The sequence below is a fragment of the Rutilus rutilus genome (assembly GCF_951802725.1).
Source record: "Rutilus rutilus genome assembly, chromosome: 20".
Taxonomy (NCBI): Eukaryota; Metazoa; Chordata; class Actinopteri; order Cypriniformes; family Leuciscidae; genus Rutilus; species Rutilus rutilus.
In genome coordinates, this window is record NC_140225.1 from 20,606,905 (window position 1) to 20,625,844 (window position 18,940).

The window sequence follows — 18,940 nt, forward strand, 5'->3', positions numbered from 1 at the left end:
AAAACAAAAACCACTACATATTCATCTGCTGGGAATTTACGCTCAGTGCTCACCAATGAGGAGATCCCGCGCTTGAGACAACAGGATGGAGCTGGTGAGAGCGACTCCATATAGAGACACTGCACTGGAGCTGCTGTTTACACTCCCATAGTGCAACAGCCAGATCAGCCCACAGCACAGACAGAAATACACAGGCCTGCTGTAGGCGATGATACGATTATGACCCTAAACACACACAGGAGGGAAAGAAAATCATTCCATCTCTGAATTTAGACCATAAATTTCTTTTTGCAAATGTTAAAAAGGTTTGATGATATTAATTAGTATAAATATAATCATGAATATACACAACCATTTAAAGGTTTGGAGTCAGTTTGATAAATAAAAAAAAATAAAAAAAAATTTCTCTATGCTCATCAAGAGTGCATTTATTTGATAAAAAATACAGTAAAAACTGTAATATTGTGAAATATTATTTTTAATTTAAAAGAATTCTTCAGTGTCACATGATCCTTCAGAAATCATAATCTAACGTGTTGATTTGGTGAAACATTTTATATATCATCAATGTTGAAGAAAGTTGTGCTACTTAATATTTTTGTGGAAACAATGATGTTTTTTCAGGATTCTTTGATGAATAGAACTGCATTCCTTTAAAAATACAATTCTTTTGTAACATTATAAATGTCTTTACTGTCAGATTTGATCAATTTAAGTTGTCCTTAAAGTTTTTTTTTTTTTATCATACTGACACCAAACTTTTGAACGGTTGTGTATGCACAATTTGAATTTCCAAATTAATGTAGAATCTAGAATATTTTTAATACTTTTTGTTTAATGCCATCTCTCTAAACATATTCTTATAAATGCACAAGTCCCATTAATCACAGAAATGAACGCATTTATTTTCCCTGCACTAATTTATATGCGTTTGGCTCACAGTAATGGAGTGTGTGTGTTACTGTATTAGAGTGAGTGTGTGTGTGTGTGTGTGTGTGTGTGTGTGTGTGTGTGTGTGTGTGTGTGTGTGTGTGTGTGTGTGTGTGTGTGTGTGTGTGTTACTCACATGTCTGGGTGATGAAGAGTCGGGTTGTACACTCTGATTAAGGGATCAAAAGACAAATTTTCATTAAAAATGATTTATTAGATCAGTGTGTATTTAAAAAGTGTGATTCTCTCACCTTCAGCAATGAGTACTGGCAACTGGCGATAACGAGGCAGAACTGAAAAACCCAAATGTCAGTGAAGAACCCATGAACTAGCAGCACAGAACCTAGGAAGGCCACGAGAACCGCAAGAGCCACCGAGAGCATGTTCTCCAGAACTTCCCGGTTCCTGATAAACACACACACACACACACACACACACAGCTCCATCAGGATATGAGATGAAACATATCAGTACTACACATTCATGTGTGTGTGTGTGTGTGTACCTGTCGAAGAGGGCCAATAGTGTGAGTCTGTCAAAGTGCAGCCCGACCCACAGGTATGGCAGCAGCCAGAAGCGGTAGTACTGCTTGGTTTTGAGCGCGTGCGCGTGTGAGTGTGTGTGATTGTGTGTGGAGCCCTGTGTGGAGTGCGGCGCCTCCTGCAGGTCAGGACTGCCATCCACATCGTGCTGTTCCAACAGCTCTGGGTCCATGGACAGCAACCGATTCAGACGCATCTGAGGAAACGAGAACTAAGCCGGGGTGAGTTTACACACACACACACACACACACACACACACACACACAGACTGAGCTCATCATCTCAACTAGGGGTGGGCGATGTGACCAAAATCACAATGTGAGAAATGTTATTTCACGATAACATTATATATCATAATATAGTTATTTTTTGTAATTATAAAATAAGAACAAAGAAGCAAATCACAAACAATAGGACAAATACAATAGAACAAAGATACAAATTGAATAAAGTTGTTTAGGTTCAGTAGGTACAGTATTTAATGTAGTAAAAAAAATACTACAGAAATTGAATAATCAAATAAAAAAACTGCATAGTCTTCCCTGTATTAATTAAATATAAAAACAAAAGTTAATTATGGAAGCTTGTTTCCGCCACTGAATAAATAAAATAAAAAAAATTATAAACTTGCAATTGCGAGTTATAGTCCGCAATTCTGATAAAGTCGCAATTTATATTTCCAAAACTCGCAATTGTGAGGAAAAAAAAGAGTCAAAATTGTAAGATAAAAAGTCACAATTTCCTTTTATATTCTTGTGCTGTGGTGGAAATAAGCTATAATCCATACCTAATGAACAGATCTAATACACTGATACACATTCAGTTTTCACCCAACTGTTTACGTTCACTTAAGATATAACCGGCTGTTTACGTGAATACTCCACACAATGGACAATAGTGCTTCGGGTGTAAGTCAATCAGTGCAAGTGCCGCACTGAGGTGTTTTTTTTTTTTTTTTTACACTTAACTCTTTTAAACCTCATGCACATCCTGCTCTTTATTTTCTAATTCATGCATGTTTCTTTATCACACTAAAATGCCAACAACTTAAAGTAGAACTGTGCAATGCAGATATATTTACATACCGTGATTAAATTATATAGCAGAATTTCTAACTAAAGACACCTTACAGTATATTGTTGAAATTATGTATATTGTCGTATTGCCCAGCCCTAGTCTCAACTGTGCTGCCTTCTCACACAAGCACTTTTTGTGCACAATGCATAATCTCATACTGTATGTCACTATATTTTCTCACAGTCTTTATATTCTCTGTGTGTGTGTGTGTGTGTGTGTGTGTGTGTGTGTTCAGTAGCACTCACCAGGTCATGAGGGTAAAAACGAACTGAGGTAGAACTGGAGAGGTGAGAGTCTGTTTCCCTGCAGATAGAGAAAAATGTTAATTGTTGGATATTCAACAAGGGATTCTGGGTTCTGGTCGTACGTGTGCTGTAACTCACCAGAGGTTGTTGGAGGCTCGTCTGGTTGCAGGTTCAAAGTTCACCAGGGACATGTCACATCCTCCGACCTCATAGAGAGGCGGGGTCAGCTTCCCTGAGTCACACAAACACACAGAAGGTTAGGGGTCACATAACAGACGTTGCAGGGTCACATGAGCGTGGAGCCTTTTACCACAGATAGGACACTGCCCCCATAATACCTGCTGGTCTGCACTAAGTTTTCAGAACAATAACACCTCAATCTGGCAAGACTGACGCCATTATAATCAGGAAAGCCGTCTATACTGGAAATGCCCAACTCTTTTTGATTCCTTTCCTGTGTAAAGATTTTAGTTGCACAGTGGTTCTAAAAAGCTTTATTTTGCCCGTCTATCTACAATAAAACAATTGAATATTATATGATAATTGATTGCAATGAAGTTTATTTGTTATACATATAAATAACTTACAATTAACGTTCACAAGTTCTCACAAAACGGTAAGAATTTTTTGATGAATAGAAAATTCAAAAGAACGGGATTTTTTAATAGAAATCTTCTGTAACATAATAAATGTCTTTATTGTCACTTTTGATCAATTGAATGCACCCTTGCTGAGTCGAACTCGGGCACCAGAGGTTCAGTTGCACTATATGTCGGAGCGCTGCCCACAAGGCTATTGGCTCCGAAGTTGTTTTGTTCAGTTCTTTGAGTGTTAAAATTTTCTTAAAACTAGAAATATGACATTTCAGTTGAAAAGGGGTAGACGAGAACCACTGAACATGTAATACAAAAGCATAAGAAACTATTATGTAATATGATTGCAAAAATTTAATTCTAGAGAAAATTAACACACAAAAAAAAACTCTTGACAGCCTGTAACAACAGTCATTTGGTTATAATTGTTTCATTTCAAGTGATCCAATCACCAGTGGACAGCACTAAATACAGGTGTAAACGGGGTCCAGTGTTGGGACCAATTAAACCCCATTCAGACAAATCAGCCCATAAATACATGCGCATGAGTTCATGGAACGTCTTCAGTGAGATTAATACCAATGCTAATACCAGGTGTAAACAAGACAAAGAATCCTTTCTCTATCCTTCCTGACTTTATGAGCTTTTTAAGCTGATAACATTTTATTGTGTTTCTCCGTTCAAAAACAAGTGATATTTATAGATAAATATCAGATGCACTATTGATCCCGAGGGAAATAAGCCAGCATGTTCCCTGACCGGAAGCAAACCTTAACCACAGCAGTGAGAGTGCTGCATCAATACCTCTAGACCCCCAGGGAAGAGTTTGACTGACCAAAGAAAGTCCATGCCACACAAACATGCATACAAAATGTGAAGTAAAGTCATGATGTTAGCCGTATAATCAGTGTGATCCCAAACATCCTAATGTTTACAAAAATAAAATCCCACATACACATGCAGAAAAAAAGAGTAAACTGATAGAGATAAATAAAGATTAACTCCCACAGCCAATACAACCTGTCAATCTGACGAAAACCTGCTACAGATGCACACTGACTGAATATTGATTCCAGGAAATGACATGCAAATGGAATTAACAGACATGATAAGAAACAGCATGCAGATCTGACAAATAGTACTTGGTGTGACAGACACACGGGATGCAAATTTGACAGGCAGGTGTGACGGATGACAAGATGATGTGACAGACAGCAGGCAATTTTACGGTGCATACCAAAGTCATCCTGCAGACTGGTCACGCCCACAGTGGACGCCTTATCCGGACAGCCCTCCAGCTGCGCACTTCCATTCCTGACCAGCAGGGAGGCGCTAGTGCTCAATACCGTCACCTGAGACGGCGTGCGGGATGGCTGACCTCTGACCTGTGACCCTGAAGCTTGAGATACCTGACTCAGAGCCTCCTGCAGACTGGAGGAGTAGAAATAGGCATGATTCGTGATGAGTAAGAGACTGCGCATGTGTGACACAGGGATGGACATTTTGGTCACTTTGTGCACTCGACAAAGTCAACCGAGTACTCAGGGAGAACCTGAGTTCATTGCGGTTGACTATGTTGCACACTGTTCTTTCAGTGCACTGTGTCCAGTGTTGTTATTGTTAACTACTAATAGTTAACTAAAACTATTAAAGTGGTTTTTGGTGATTGAAAAAGCTGAAATAAATCAAAATATAAATATTCAATTAAAAAAAACTTAAACTCAATTGTGTCAACTTCCCAAAATGAGTCACTGAATGTTTTGGATGGTGAAAAAAGTGTTAGTCATTTGAATATTCAAGTCCCTAGAGTGAGAGTTAGTGTGTGCGTGTTTGTGTATTTAAAAGATATGGGAGACAAAAACAGAACAAGATGCTGAAAGAAAGTGCAAGGTCACATTTATAGAGAAAAACAGGCAGATGGTAGTGAGAGACGGTAGAATGAGGGCTCTGGAGGTGTTATGGGAGCTGACAGGAAGTGTAAAATGAGAGGAGTGCTGAACGGGAAGAGAAGAGGATGAGTATTGCGATTTCACCACCAGAAAAAGCAAGAGAGATTTTGAGGTTTATGTGTGTGTGTGTGTGTGTGTGTGTGTGTGCGCAAACAGAACATTACTAGGTAAAAACAGAGAGAAAGGGGAAATAGATGCCTTTGTTCAAACTGCACAAAAATCCAATTTGTTTTTTTTTATCTAATTATTCGAGATGACTACAGAGAAATCTATATTTTGAAAGTGACAATCATATACGTTTATTTGTTGTTGATTAGTTGACCATTCACTGATGCAACCATTTAAAAATGTTGTTTTGCACATTCCTAATTTCTACATTGGCTGCCACAAAAGCCCCAGCAAAACAAGTGGCATAAGAGAGTTGCTGACTGTCATTTTGGAAAGAGATGACGGAAAATTGGAAAACTGCTGAACTCATCAGTGCGTCATAAGCATTAGAGGCATCACTGTGATTAATAACACACATTCATGTGGATGATGTGTCTGTAACGTACACTTGCTTGATCATTCACTGTTCAATAGTAAACGCCACATGTGACTGTAAATGAGGCTACCCTTACAAATATTCTGGTTTGCCTTAACAGGACTATTTATTTTATTTATTTCAAGATTCAATGTAGTAAAAAAAAAAAAAAAAGTAAAATTTTGGTCATGGTGATTACGTAGGTATGAATTTAAACAAATTTGCATATCGGGACTTCACTGACAGTTTTCCAGAACTTCGTGACGCGTTCATGTGTAAGGGTGGCGCTGCCAATAACGCACCTAAAAGCTGTCACAAAGAACTGGGAAAAGTAATGATTATTAATATGTCAAATATATCAAGGAGACATTTCAATTGTTTATTAATAAACAAGTGTTTTCTGTGTCAAAAATGAAGTTGACGATGCTGACTCGCGATCTTCGCAGCAGTGAACCCGCCAGAGAGAAATGCACATTTCATACGGATTACATAAGCAGAGATCAGTCTGTTTTCTTTCATTTTGAATTGTTTTGTTTAAAAGTACACATTTCATGCTTTCTATATATATATATATATATATATATATATATATATATATATATATATATATATATATATATATATATATATATATATATATTTATTTCTCAGGTCTGTGAGGCAAGTAGCCTATACGCTGGGTTTCGGTTCATTTAAGAGACGAGCTCCAGTTCACGCGCCGGCGCCTCCGTGTCCTGATTATATTGCCTGCTATATTGATTAAATCCAGGCAATTGGTTGATAAAACATTGATAAAAATTAAGATACAATTAATACAAAACGAAATTCACTTTAAAGAAAGGCTTTCTACAAAAACAAACGTAATGAAGTGGTCAAAATCCTGCCTGCGGCCCACTCCATTTTTCTCCCGATATTTTCGGGATCATCTTATTTTATTCATGCTTTTAACTTTTCATATAATCAACATAAAATAAAAAAAATTATATATTATTTTATTTAAACATGAATATGAAACTAAATTGTTTTTTAATGACTGGGCTACAACGCATAGGCCTATTAGCCTACAGTAGGCTACAGAGAAATTTAATGTCGGAGCGTCTTGCCGGTGAGCATGTGGGGGGAGAGATACGATTTTCGATCAATCATCGAATATTATTTTGCTTGATATTCCAATCCTTAATATTTGGTGTTTTAAATGCCTGTTTGAGGTCTCTGTGAAAGTTTTAAAGCAGTCTTGTAGTGCCGCTTTCAGAGCGGTCACGTCCATAACATTGTTTCTTCCTCATAAATGCGAACACGAAAAATAAAATAAAATGAATATATTATGTTCTGTGGAGAGCCAACCCTTCTTCATCCGGTGGGTAGGCCTATATTACTTTTGGTTTGCGCAGTGTAATTCATAGAATTACTAAAAACATATTTTACCACCTAAAAGTTAAAGATTTTTTGTGTCACGTCCGGACCGTAACGCAAGTGTATTTCCCTCATATTAAATATAAAACGCATGTGTATACCGATATTTTTCTAACGTCTGGACTCCTTTATTAAGGGAGTATGGATGTATAAACAGACGTTTCAATATATTAGTATTAAACGCATTTTCTGATAATTTATATTTCAAGTTTTGACTGAAAATGTCACGTCCATACCGCTGGAACTGCCCAATAGTAATGTAAAGATGTGGGGACACAGGTTCGTGGCCACTGATCTATATAATTAATTCTATGTAGATCAGTGTCCGTGGCCCTGAGTGTCACGATTTTGGTTTCATTTCGCATATAGCCTACAGCCCTTATAATCATAGATGACGCCACGGGTTTTTATTTTTTTTTAAGAGCGTAGCCTACGTTTGTATGTAGGCCTATGGGCAATTTATATTCACAATACTTACTAAAATATAATTAATATAATTTTATTGCATTTGTATTAGTTGTTTGAAGAGTAAAAAAAAAAATCAGTCGGTCTTAACGCAAGTTTACAACCGGCAAGTCGGTCGGACTAAAAGAAAAAAAAAAAAATTAATTGGGTCGGTCCTAAATTGACAGGGTCGGTCGGGTTACGGCAAACAAGAATATTTTTAAGGATGGCCTGAGGGATTTCAGACAAAGACACTCTACTGTGCATTGTGTATGACGTTACAGTCATACATCCTGAAAAATATATATATTTGAAATCGGATCTGACCATATATAACACTTCTCAAACAAATATTCTGAATTGAACATTCAGACTGAAACATTTCTGAAATTCCATTTCAATCAGAATTCAAATTTAGTATTCAAATCACAAACACCATCGTTCAAAAGATTGGGGTCGGTAAGATGTTCTTGAAAGAAGTCTCTTTCAAAGATCAAAAATACAGTAAAAGGTTATATTGTTAAGTTTTATTACAATTTCTTCTGCTGAACACAAAAGAAGATATTTGGAAGAATATTGGTTAAAAAAAAATACTACGCAAGTCGATGGGGCCCATCAACTGTCTGGTTACCGATATTCTTTAAAATATCTTCTTACATTTTTTGGGAGAACTATCCCTTTAAAAATCTTACTGACCCAAAACTTTTGAATGTTTGTGAATGGATGTGGTTTGGTTTAAGTTTGTCAAAGTAAAACCCCACATGGTTTTTGCTCTCATCATGATCCTTCAAGAGAGACAGACATGCCCCAGGCCTGACGATGAGACAAAGCACTCAAACACTCTCTCTCCGTCTGAAGCCATGATGGCATCTATAATGGCAAGGATGGCTGTGTCTGGGGGTTATGGACAGATTTAGCATGTGAGAGAAGGGCACAGTGACCGTAACTCTCCAGGATACAGTATTAGAGACTCCAGAAGCAGCATGTGTATGTGTGTGACAGTGGGGGTGAAGTTAGACAACTTCACGTGGTGACGTGGTTTATCAGAACAGGATAACAAACCCCCAAAAGGCCCAAAAAAATAGACACTGGGAAAAAAATAAAAAGAACTCATGCAAGAACAAAATTAAGACATGAAGTGTATGGAAAGGCAACATGCAAGAACGTTGGCTTCCGGTACCAGCACATTGGTACTCTGAGGAAGGGTTAAAAGTCTGTAAAGTGGTAAGAAGAGGGAAGCAAGCAAAACTCAGCATTAAATTTCATGCAGTGCCCCAGAGAAGCGTGGAAATGACAGTTAAAGTTGTGTAAGTAAACGAGGAAGGAGAATGATGGCGTGAACATCAGGACAGGTGAGTCAAAGCTGTTGTTCTGCAATTGGCCGATCAGTCCCCGGCGAGTCGTACCTGAGCGGGGATCCGATGAGAGAGGCGGGGGGTGTGGAGTTACTTCCTGCGTTGTGCCGTCTACGCACTGCTTGCCGACGAAACGTACTACGCTCTCTGCGAAATGTGACTGTGTCGTCGTTCCCTGGGGCTGCCGTAAAAGAGAAAGGCAGGAGGGAGTCCATCAATAGGGGAGCCACCAAAAATAAGCTTTCACTGAACTAGCAGCATGCAATGCAGCATACAAGCACAAGCTGCACTCTTGGAAGACAAGTGTAGACATAAGAATCATCAAACACACCAATGCAAAATATAAAGAGCCTGATGCTTACCCATGTCATATTTAATGCAAAACAAATTGAGTTAGCCCTAAGGAGTTTATTTATAAAGTAGTATCTGATATATATATATATATATAATATAATTATAATTAATATGTATATATATATATATATATATATATATTATTTTTTTGCCCGGGCAGTGTACATTGTGTGTGTGTGTGTGTGTATGTGTATATATATATATATATATATTTTTTTTTTTATATATATATAGGCCTAGGCCCTATATCAAATGTAAATTTATGTCCGTTACACTTCATTTTCCTGTTTAAATAAACATTACAGAAAAAAGAGAGACCAAACACAATTCTATTTTAGCCTATATTTTTGGCAATAACTATGTACATTTCTATTTATTAAAACCAAGTATTCATTTCATGAAGTTAGTGTTTTTACGCATTTTTACATTTATTCCAATAATAACTAAAGGCAGTAACAATTCAAACAATGTATATTATTTGTGAACTAATGTTCAGCTGTTCTTTTTATTTTTATTTTCAGGATTCATCAAGCTTGTACACACACAAAGATGTACCTTTAATTTCACCAAGCTGATTGCTCACTAAAATCCCCCACAGTCATCATGTTTTCAGCCCATTTCAAGTTTGATTTTGACGCGACAAAGCGGTGAAATGGCCGAGTTGTTTGTTTACTTTTTTAATTAGTCTTCCCATTAACGGCCTCATTATCTTCATTCAGGCAGATGAGAACGCACACAAAAACAAGAGGTAGGATTTATCACACGAACCAATCATATCCAATCATAGCGTGATGGAGGCATTGCCTCCTCTCATGTGACTTTCCCCCATTCATTCTCGATTACCCCCCACTGAACCCATATACATATACACATATATACACAATGTACACTGCCCGGCCAAAAAAAAAATTACACTGTCAAGATTCATCAGGCTCAAATTCTGAAAAAATGGTTGGGTGGGACTGGGAGCATGAAGAATCATTTTCACACATGAATTGGCACCTTAAATTCATGTGCTGGAGGAGACTTTACAGAGTGCTTGACTCTTGCAGTGTCAATACAAGGTCTTGACCAAAAATGTATGCACCTCTTGATGGAAATAAATGCTGTGATGTTTTCAAAGTTTTGACGAACATGCAGTCAAAAAAGGCAATATTGGAAGAAACATCTTTAGGAACCGGAATACAAATGTGATTATAAGAAGAAGCATAAAAATTCAATGTAATGATGTGTTTGCAAACAGCCAGGGAAAAAAATAACTAAAACTGCTTCGTCATCTTTCTGCATCCAGATGGTTAATCACATTGCCTTTATAACATTATAAACCGTCTTTGCGAGCAGTTCTTCTAAACAAGGACTTTAACTGCAGCACTCCCACGGCTGATGAACTTTGACCTGATCTGATGATTCATCACTGAAATAAAAACTTTATTACTACAATAAAACAGTCTAAACAATCTCACGCAGGATCAGAAGGGCTATAAACAGAGGCACAATGGTTTTCTCTAGAACAATGCTTTTTCTATGTTCAGACCAGCTAATTTGTGAGTAATAAGCCTACAGAGAAGACAACAGAAGCACGACCAAGAAGAACATTAGACAATGTTCCATCAAACATGATCCAGTTACTGTTACAAATAAACAAAGCGCATCAGAAACACAGCTAAAATTTCAAACCCTCAAAGCACTAGTGCAAACACAGGAGAAAAGATATCATAACACAGACATCTAAACGTCGCACACACCTCAATATATTACACTTGTACTTCCAAACACAAAACAGGGGCCATTACGTTTTAGAATCACTGAAACAGCATCGATATCGCAATTCATTCTCACACAAGCAAAAGGTGCACAACGACTGAATGGTCACTGTAGACCAGAGGAGAGACTAAACCCTGCAGATCTCCCAGATATAGATTCAACAGGCTGTCAGAGTAACACATCAGTAATTCCGCAGGGGTTTGTGGGTCACAGCTGCACTGGCAAAACACACTGCATTAGCATCTACTAGCTTCAGGGCAAAGCTTGTTATGTGATTGGCTACATTCTGCTGAAAAACATCCATCTGAGCTCTAACCTGCTGCAGACCTCAGATGTCTAGCACTTCAGACTGACCTCAGAATCACTACTTAAAGAAACAGTTCCCCAAACATGGAAATTCATCATTTACTCACCCTCATTTCGTTTCAAACTTGTATGATTTCTTTGTATCAAACAACACGAAAGGAAATGTTAGGCAGAATGTTCACGCTGTTCTTTGCCAGACAATGAAAGTGAATGGTGACCAGGAGATTTCAAGACAAATAGCTTTGTGTGAGGAACAAAAAAAAAAAAATGTACGTCGTTGTTTACTAAAAATTTCATTTATTTGAGTTGAAAACGTGCATTTTCAAATTTCAGTTTTTTCACAATCAGTTAAAAAGCTATTGACCCTCTACATTATTGATGTCAAATCGCCACATCCTTGTCATGGAATATTTTTTTATACCATGGTCTGTCTGAATACTTCTGGCTGGAAGTGCAATAAAAGCGTTTAATGCACAGGTAAATCCAAGCCAGTTCAATCACCGTTCTATATTAATGCGCTGTTTTCATTGAAGCACACATACACACACGTCACTCACACACAGAAAGTGGAGTCCGTGCTGCACACGCACAGAAAGAGGAGCACAGAAACTTATCAATGCTGTCCCGCGACTTTTAGAAATAAAATAGCTTTGCTACTGAATCTCTAGATTATATTTCTCACCAACAAGGGGGTTACATCACTATTTTTAAGTAATTAAACTCACAGTTTTGTTGTTAATAGAGAGACGCTGAACAGACACAGGTACGTATATCTCATCTCATCTCATCTCATCTCATCTCATCTCATCTCATCTCTCTCAGAGATAGATCTAACAAGCCTTAACTGACGAAAATAACTGTCAATTTTACCCTTCCGTTCAAATATTGAGCAGCAAACAACAAGTTGTCAATGCTGGCAAACTACAGCGGTAGAAGCGGGATAATCCACGGCTAGCTGTGCATTAAACGATTTTAATGCACTCCGCAGAGGTTCTTTGTCTCCACGTCGTGCATTACAAATTTGCATGCACAGCTAGCCGAGGATTATCCCCTTACATATGCAAACATAAATTAGATTTGAAAGTAAATAATGACTTAAAGTTGGCATGAAATGGAAATTCACCCTATTTACTAAATGCACCTTTTTGATCTTACTGCGAACGATTCATCCATGAATGTTTAATTTTTTTACCTTGACATTTTTATTCAAAAAAACTTTAAACCCGACTTTCTCTGGTGATGTATGCCGGACTTCTCCAATCGTTCAGGCCCCTTAAACTCCGGCCCTTTCTTACAATCAACTGCAAGCTCGCATTCAGATCGTCCTCCATCCAATCAACAACCACTAATAGAACAAACAAAGTCCCCACCCTATTTTTTTTTCTTTTTCAATAATCCGTTTCACTTGGATGTATGTCATAATATGAAAGAAAAGATCTGTCACTACTTCTGTTACATTGCGTTCCAGACACAAAGCTTATGGGTCATATTGTTTGAGTTTATTATACTGCTTTTTATATTCAGCATTCACTTTCATTACATGGAAAAGAGCAGTGTGGACATCCTGGTAAACTTCTCATTTTGCAGGTCATGGAAGAAAGTCATGAGAATTTGGAACAACATGACGGTGAGTAAATGATGACAGAACTTTCATTTTTAGTAAGTGCATGTGCAATATCGCATTACTGTGTGCTCACCCCGTGATCCTGTCGTTGCGTCTTGTGTGTGACTGAGGGAGATGGGGCAGGGCAGGCTGTTTCTGGAACGGGTCACTGACTCAAGCTGAGAGGCCCTTCCCAGCAGGGACGCTGCATCCAACACCTCCCCCTCTTTTGCCTCCAGGTCCGACTTGGAAGTGGTAAGGGGTCTAGAACTTGCTGGTGCCCCCAAATGATGGGGGTCATTAAGGCAAGCAGTAGTGCTGCTGTCCAGGCTCAAGACCCGGGCGTGAGTTTTGGCGCTGCCTGTACTCGGAGTACGTCGCGTAGCTCTGCGCTTGCCCTTCTCCTTGTCCTTTATTCGTTCCTTTTCCTTATCTCTCTGACTGTGAGTTTGCACTCCGTGCATTTTGGCCAGTAGCGAGGGTCCGCGGCGATCCTCGGGAGAGGGGCAGGAGTGGGGTGTGCTGGATGAGGAGTCTGTGCTGAGCTGGTGGGTTGAGTGTAGGCTGGAGGCACAACTAAGTTCACTCTGATCACTGGAGTCTTCCTCTCCTTTCATGAACACTGCCGACCGAGGCTTTGCCATGCCACGTCCACAAATGTATTCCCGGTGCCTGCTGGCGTCAAAACTACTTGCACGCTGCTTACCGCTCCGTCGCCGACCACTCCGGGTGGCGGCGGACGAGGAGGCAGCCCGGTGAACAAGATTGGCTGTTTTGGATCGCACTTTGTCTGGTTCCACCTCCTGGTGCTGGTGGGAAAGACCAGCAGACACATCTACGCTAGTCCTTGACGCCATCTCCACAGTCCCCTCCCCCTGTTGACCCTCTGAGTTTGCAGGTTTGGGAGCATCACCGGTGGGCAATTTGGTGGCAAGTTCGTTGGCATGGGGGTTTTTATTAGCCTCCCCCGAGGCCACATTAGAGTTACGCGGGTCGGTGTGTCCCGCATTTACCTTCTCATCCCCAGACAGCGACAGCAGGCTTTCTACGTGGGTGGAGCTGGTCTGCTCACTGTGCAGGCTGCTCAGGGTGCTGTTGGTATCCCGGTCTGTCCCACTGCAGTAGCTCTCAGTGGAGCCGCTGCTGCGTGTGCTTAAACTCCGCAAACTTTCGGCACTGCGTCCACCTGTTCTTTCTCGACCCCCCTGAACACCCTCTGACTGGTACAGCCCAGATCCCCCTTCCCCAGCACACTCTCCTTCCCCTGCCTCTCGGGAGACAGACTGCGATATCCTGCGGCACTCCTTCGGATGATATCTGTGGAATTCGGTTACTGAAGTGCTGGGAGTTCCAGAGTCTGGCTGCTCAGAGCTCTCCGTCGCCCTCTGTGACCTGGAGGCCTCCATTTCACAGACTGGATCCAGTCCTCCCCGGCGGGGTGGAGGGTACAGGCTGAACTCGGGCAGAGAAGGATCTGGAAAAGCAGATCCTGCAGAACTTGAGGTGCGAGGCAATCCGCGAGGTCGAGATGACTCTTTGCGGAATGACTGTGAGTGGGTGGAAAGATGGGCAGTAATTTCTGTGTCACAAGAGGACAGAGACTGACTGAAAGGGTGGGGGGTGGAACCATAAAGGTCCTGAGCCAATGAGGTTGAAGGCTGCATGGAGGCAAAAGAGTCATTGGAGACAAGGCAGAACATCTTTGGGTCCGACATCAAATCTAGAGGGAAAGAGAAATATAACAGAGTGTGTAAATTATACAGACGTGGGAGTCAAAATTTACCCTATTTTTAACGGACAATCCTGGTCTTACTGCAAACGATTTATGAGTGCATGTTATGTTATCAAAACGCAATGACTTGCTTGCTTTGCAGTTGTTACATTTAAATTAAATATTGCAGTTTGGACGCTTTTATTGTGAATAGATGTCTGGGATAACAAAAGTTGATTAAATTAACAAGATAGCTGTACACTCGCTACATACACAACCCAATGTGAAGGTGTTGTAGTGTTTTGAGCAGCACTGAGCTGATTTTTGCAGCTGCGATGTTTATGCACCGTTAGGCAGTGTGGGCCATATGACAAAGTTAATAAATACCCAAATAGATCATTTTCAATCATTAAATCAATGATGAACCAGAATTGTAGTTTAAAATTTAAAAACAAGCCCTGAGACATATCGACATCCCTAATAAACACACTGTTTCCTGAGTGCTGATGCAGTGTTAATAACTGATACAGTCATCTGCTCATTTATCACTCCATTCTGCACACTATCCAAAAACCACACTGTCCATAAGGTCTTTAGCTTATGTGCTTTAGAAAGTCCGAGCCCAGAGTGCAGTGCTGATGTAACCTTTCTGTGTCATCTCATTATTCACAACAAGCTTTTGTACTGATCACAAACTTTTGGTTTTCAAAAGGCACAGACAACCTTTTTCATGTCAGTAATAATTTCAGCTATATAATACAGGTTTTCAACTTTTACGAAACATTTTACAATTGAATAAAACTGCAGTCAATAAGTGGTGATTTGCTGGTGATTTCGTTGAAGTCTATCCGTTTATAAGCACAGTTTTGATCTACATCAGTATATGTCTGGATGTTCCACGGAAAAAACAACTTCATACAGATTCGGAATGACATGATGAGTAAATAATGCCAGAATTCTTCAACTATTTCTTAAAGTGAGATCAATAGTGAACTTTCAGAGTTTCTAAAGACTAATTTGCATTGCATTATACTATAGCTGATGTTAATTAAGATTCACACCTTGGTCATGACTGCAACTCTGAGCCAAACTCAAACTAATGCCATCGGGAACCTTTCCAACACCTGTCCCTGCAAACAGACAGAGAGAGACAGAGAAGGTCAAGTTTTATAACTTATTCATTAACTTAACGTATCCGCCCTCTCTCTCTGTCTCTCTCTCTCTCCTCTCTTCCTCCTTCTCTCTCACCTTTGCAGCTTTATTCAAACACATCCCTGACGTGGCCCGCAGTACTGCAGGTCTTCTGACATATCGCTGCTGTCTGCAGAAAAACTCTTCTCTCTGATCCTGAACACTTCTATTTATAGCTAAACCTGGTTCACACTACTGTCCTCTGAGTTTTTAACAACTCAAAAAAAGTCAACTTCTACTGAACACTTGAGAACACCCTGTAATGTTCCTGCTGCTGTCAGTTGGTCTTCCTTGTTCATTCTGGAGGTGTGTGATTGATAATAATAATAATAATAATAATAATACTTCGTTACATTTATATAGTGCTTTTCTGGGTACTCAAAGCTCTTTACATGGAAGTAGGGAATCTCCTCAACGACCACCAATGTGCAGCATCCACCTGGATGATGCGACGGCAGCCATATTGCGCCAGAACGCCCACCACACACCAGCTTACTGGTGGAGAGGAGACAGTGATGAACCCAATCAGTATATGGGGATGATTAGGAGGCCATGATGGACAGAGGCCAAGGGGCAAATTTGGCCAGGATGCCAGGGTTGCACCCCTACTCTTTTTCGAAGGACATCCTGGGATTTTTAATGACCACAGAGAGTCAGGACCTCGGTTTAACGTCTCATCCGAAGGACGGGCAAGCAGGTTGCACCAGGTTTTTATGATAAGGTGAATTTCATTTCTATATATATATGTTCCACAAAACAAAGAAAGTCATACAGGTTTAAATGAAGGCGAGTAAAAAAAATAAAAATTGGGTTCACTTTTTTTTTAACTAGATACTAATACTGTAAGAGAATTTAAAAAAAAAAGGTCTCACGTTTGGTTGTGACTGAGCCTCCATGGGTTATCTGTTGGGAGTGAGAGAGAGATGAAACAAGCTCTGGTGAGTCATTTACATGAGATCATGATGTCTGTAACTTCCCATCACTGTTACTAATTTAGCAGACATGCACAAAAACACATCACAGTCATTTAATCACAACATAACCAATTAGACTTTGGTTCAACTCTATGACTTCACGATTCAACCAACAGATCCTGACCAAACACACACACAGACAGACAGTCTGGGACAAGCAGTGCTATAAGCCAGAACATAACACCCCTGAGCTTTCACCAATTATACAGCAGAAACAGACACAGACTCTAAACCAGGACAACTTCATTTAGCAAAAACTAATAATCGCATATTTTACCACAAAATGAGTGCAGTATATGCAGAAAAGTAAATAACACTAGGAATTTGTAATATTAAATATTGTAAACATTTCCAATATTTAAAAAATATGTTATTTATATTCATATATTATAAATATAATGTATATGAATAAAAATAAATATATATAAACATATTTTTATATTTAAAATAAATATGAATTATAGTTTTACTTAATAATATATATTATTTATACTCATTGTTAAAATTATATTAAATGTATTATGTTTCAATATACATATTAAAAGTATATTATAAATGACCCTAAACAAAGAAAGAATTATGTTCCGGAATATAATATAAAAAAAATGTAAGGTAACTATGGCAGGGGTGTTCATTCTTATTCATAACCACAAAGCAATTATTTCAGACTCATCTTTAACTTATTTTGAAGCAAAGAGTGTTCTGTTTACATTACAATTCATGGTAACATCTGTAGTCCTCAGCTGTTAGTGCCCTCCAAAAACTTTCTTGGCTGTGGTGGTACTAACAATGTGCGGTGGTAAGAAATCTTTGAATCTTAAAAATACAAACAAATCCAGGCAAAAAAAAGCAAAGGCCCCTTCTGGATCCCATTCCTGTGGAACTTTGTGTCCGCCACGGAATAAAACAGACAGACAGACGCACCTGATGGCTGGAGTCCATTCCTACGTAAGAGTTCCGTGAACTGCAGTCGACCGGTGGCGTTTCCTCCCGTGCAAAATCGGACAGCTCTATTCCACCCCCTGGATCCCTGCACACACACACACACACAAACACACACAAAAGGTTAGTTACCTAGCAACACACTAACAGGAACAGCCCGAGGGTTTGAGAGTTAACGATGTCATTTATGATCAAACTTGCACAGCAGCACAGGCGCCAGCAGAGAGGAGATCATTGCAAGCATCCATCTAATGTCTGCCACCCATTAGGCAGAGATCACCCTCCCTCTCTTCATTTTTTGGGAGATTATAATAATATTTTTAGGAGGTTTATTTTGATTGGCCCCACAGAGAATAAAATGTGGTGGTGAATGGTAATCCCTACGGCCAGAGCTCACCTACCAACGTTTTTGCTCTTTTTACATGAGGGTCTTTGGAAGAATTACAAACACTTGAGCTCTTCAGCTCAGGGGGGCCTCAAGCAGAAATATCATTTATTTTCTTAATTAGTGTAAGTACAGACCTGGACAAACCAGGAATGTCCCTCCAGATCTGCGTTTATAGTACATCCAGTATCAATTTCTCTTTTTCATATAAATATGTAAACACCAACATGTAAACACACAATTAAAGCAACACCAAAGCGCATTTCCTCTTCGGTCCCCCTACAGGTTGGAAGCGGAATTGTCCATTACCTTAGCCTACCGCAGCCTACCGTCGCACGCACGCTATTTGTTCATCCAGCACCGGCTTTGGAAATATCGATGTCCACAGACAAGGTAGAGTATGTTGCATGATTTTATGAAAGTATGATGTATTGCGACATCAGAAACGAAGAAAAACTAAATAATGACATTGCTTGCTGTTTTTTGCTTTTGTAACGCTTGCCGTAAAGCAAGTCAAATTTGTAGTTTGTTATGTCTCATTCGAACTACAGATCTGGCACTTGCATAGTGCGGTTATAGCCGATAGAGGGTCGCAAAGCGAATGCAGAAGTGCCGTTCACCCTGTTACGAGTTGATGAA

General features: G+C 39.4%; 1 protein-coding gene across 2 annotated transcripts in view; it reads right to left on the minus strand.

The window, feature by feature from the left end:
• Positions 1-18,940, minus strand: part of pcnx1 (pecanex 1) — a 41,311-nt gene that overhangs the window by 18,695 nt on the left and 3,676 nt on the right. Inside the window, exons 3-14 of one of the 2 annotated variants that reach the window (XM_084391364.1) lie at positions 17,899-18,004; positions 16,873-16,903; positions 15,871-15,939; positions 13,193-14,818; positions 9,123-9,252; positions 4,625-4,818; positions 2,933-3,026; positions 2,795-2,852; positions 1,436-1,668; positions 1,182-1,335; positions 1,067-1,099; positions 54-225 (exon numbers count right to left, since the gene is read on the minus strand). In XM_084391364.1, the coding sequence (XP_084247490.1) occupies positions 54-225; positions 1,067-1,099; positions 1,182-1,335; positions 1,436-1,668; positions 2,795-2,852; positions 2,933-3,026; positions 4,625-4,818; positions 9,123-9,252; positions 13,193-14,818; positions 15,871-15,939; positions 16,873-16,903; positions 17,899-18,004 (2,900 nt within the window). Of the gene's footprint in view, positions 1-53; positions 226-1,066; positions 1,100-1,181; positions 1,336-1,435; positions 1,684-2,794; positions 2,853-2,932; positions 3,027-4,624; positions 4,819-9,122; positions 9,253-13,192; positions 14,819-15,870; positions 15,940-16,872; positions 16,904-17,898; positions 18,005-18,940 lie in introns of both variants that reach the window. The other variant, XM_084391363.1, reaches the window with a different exon arrangement.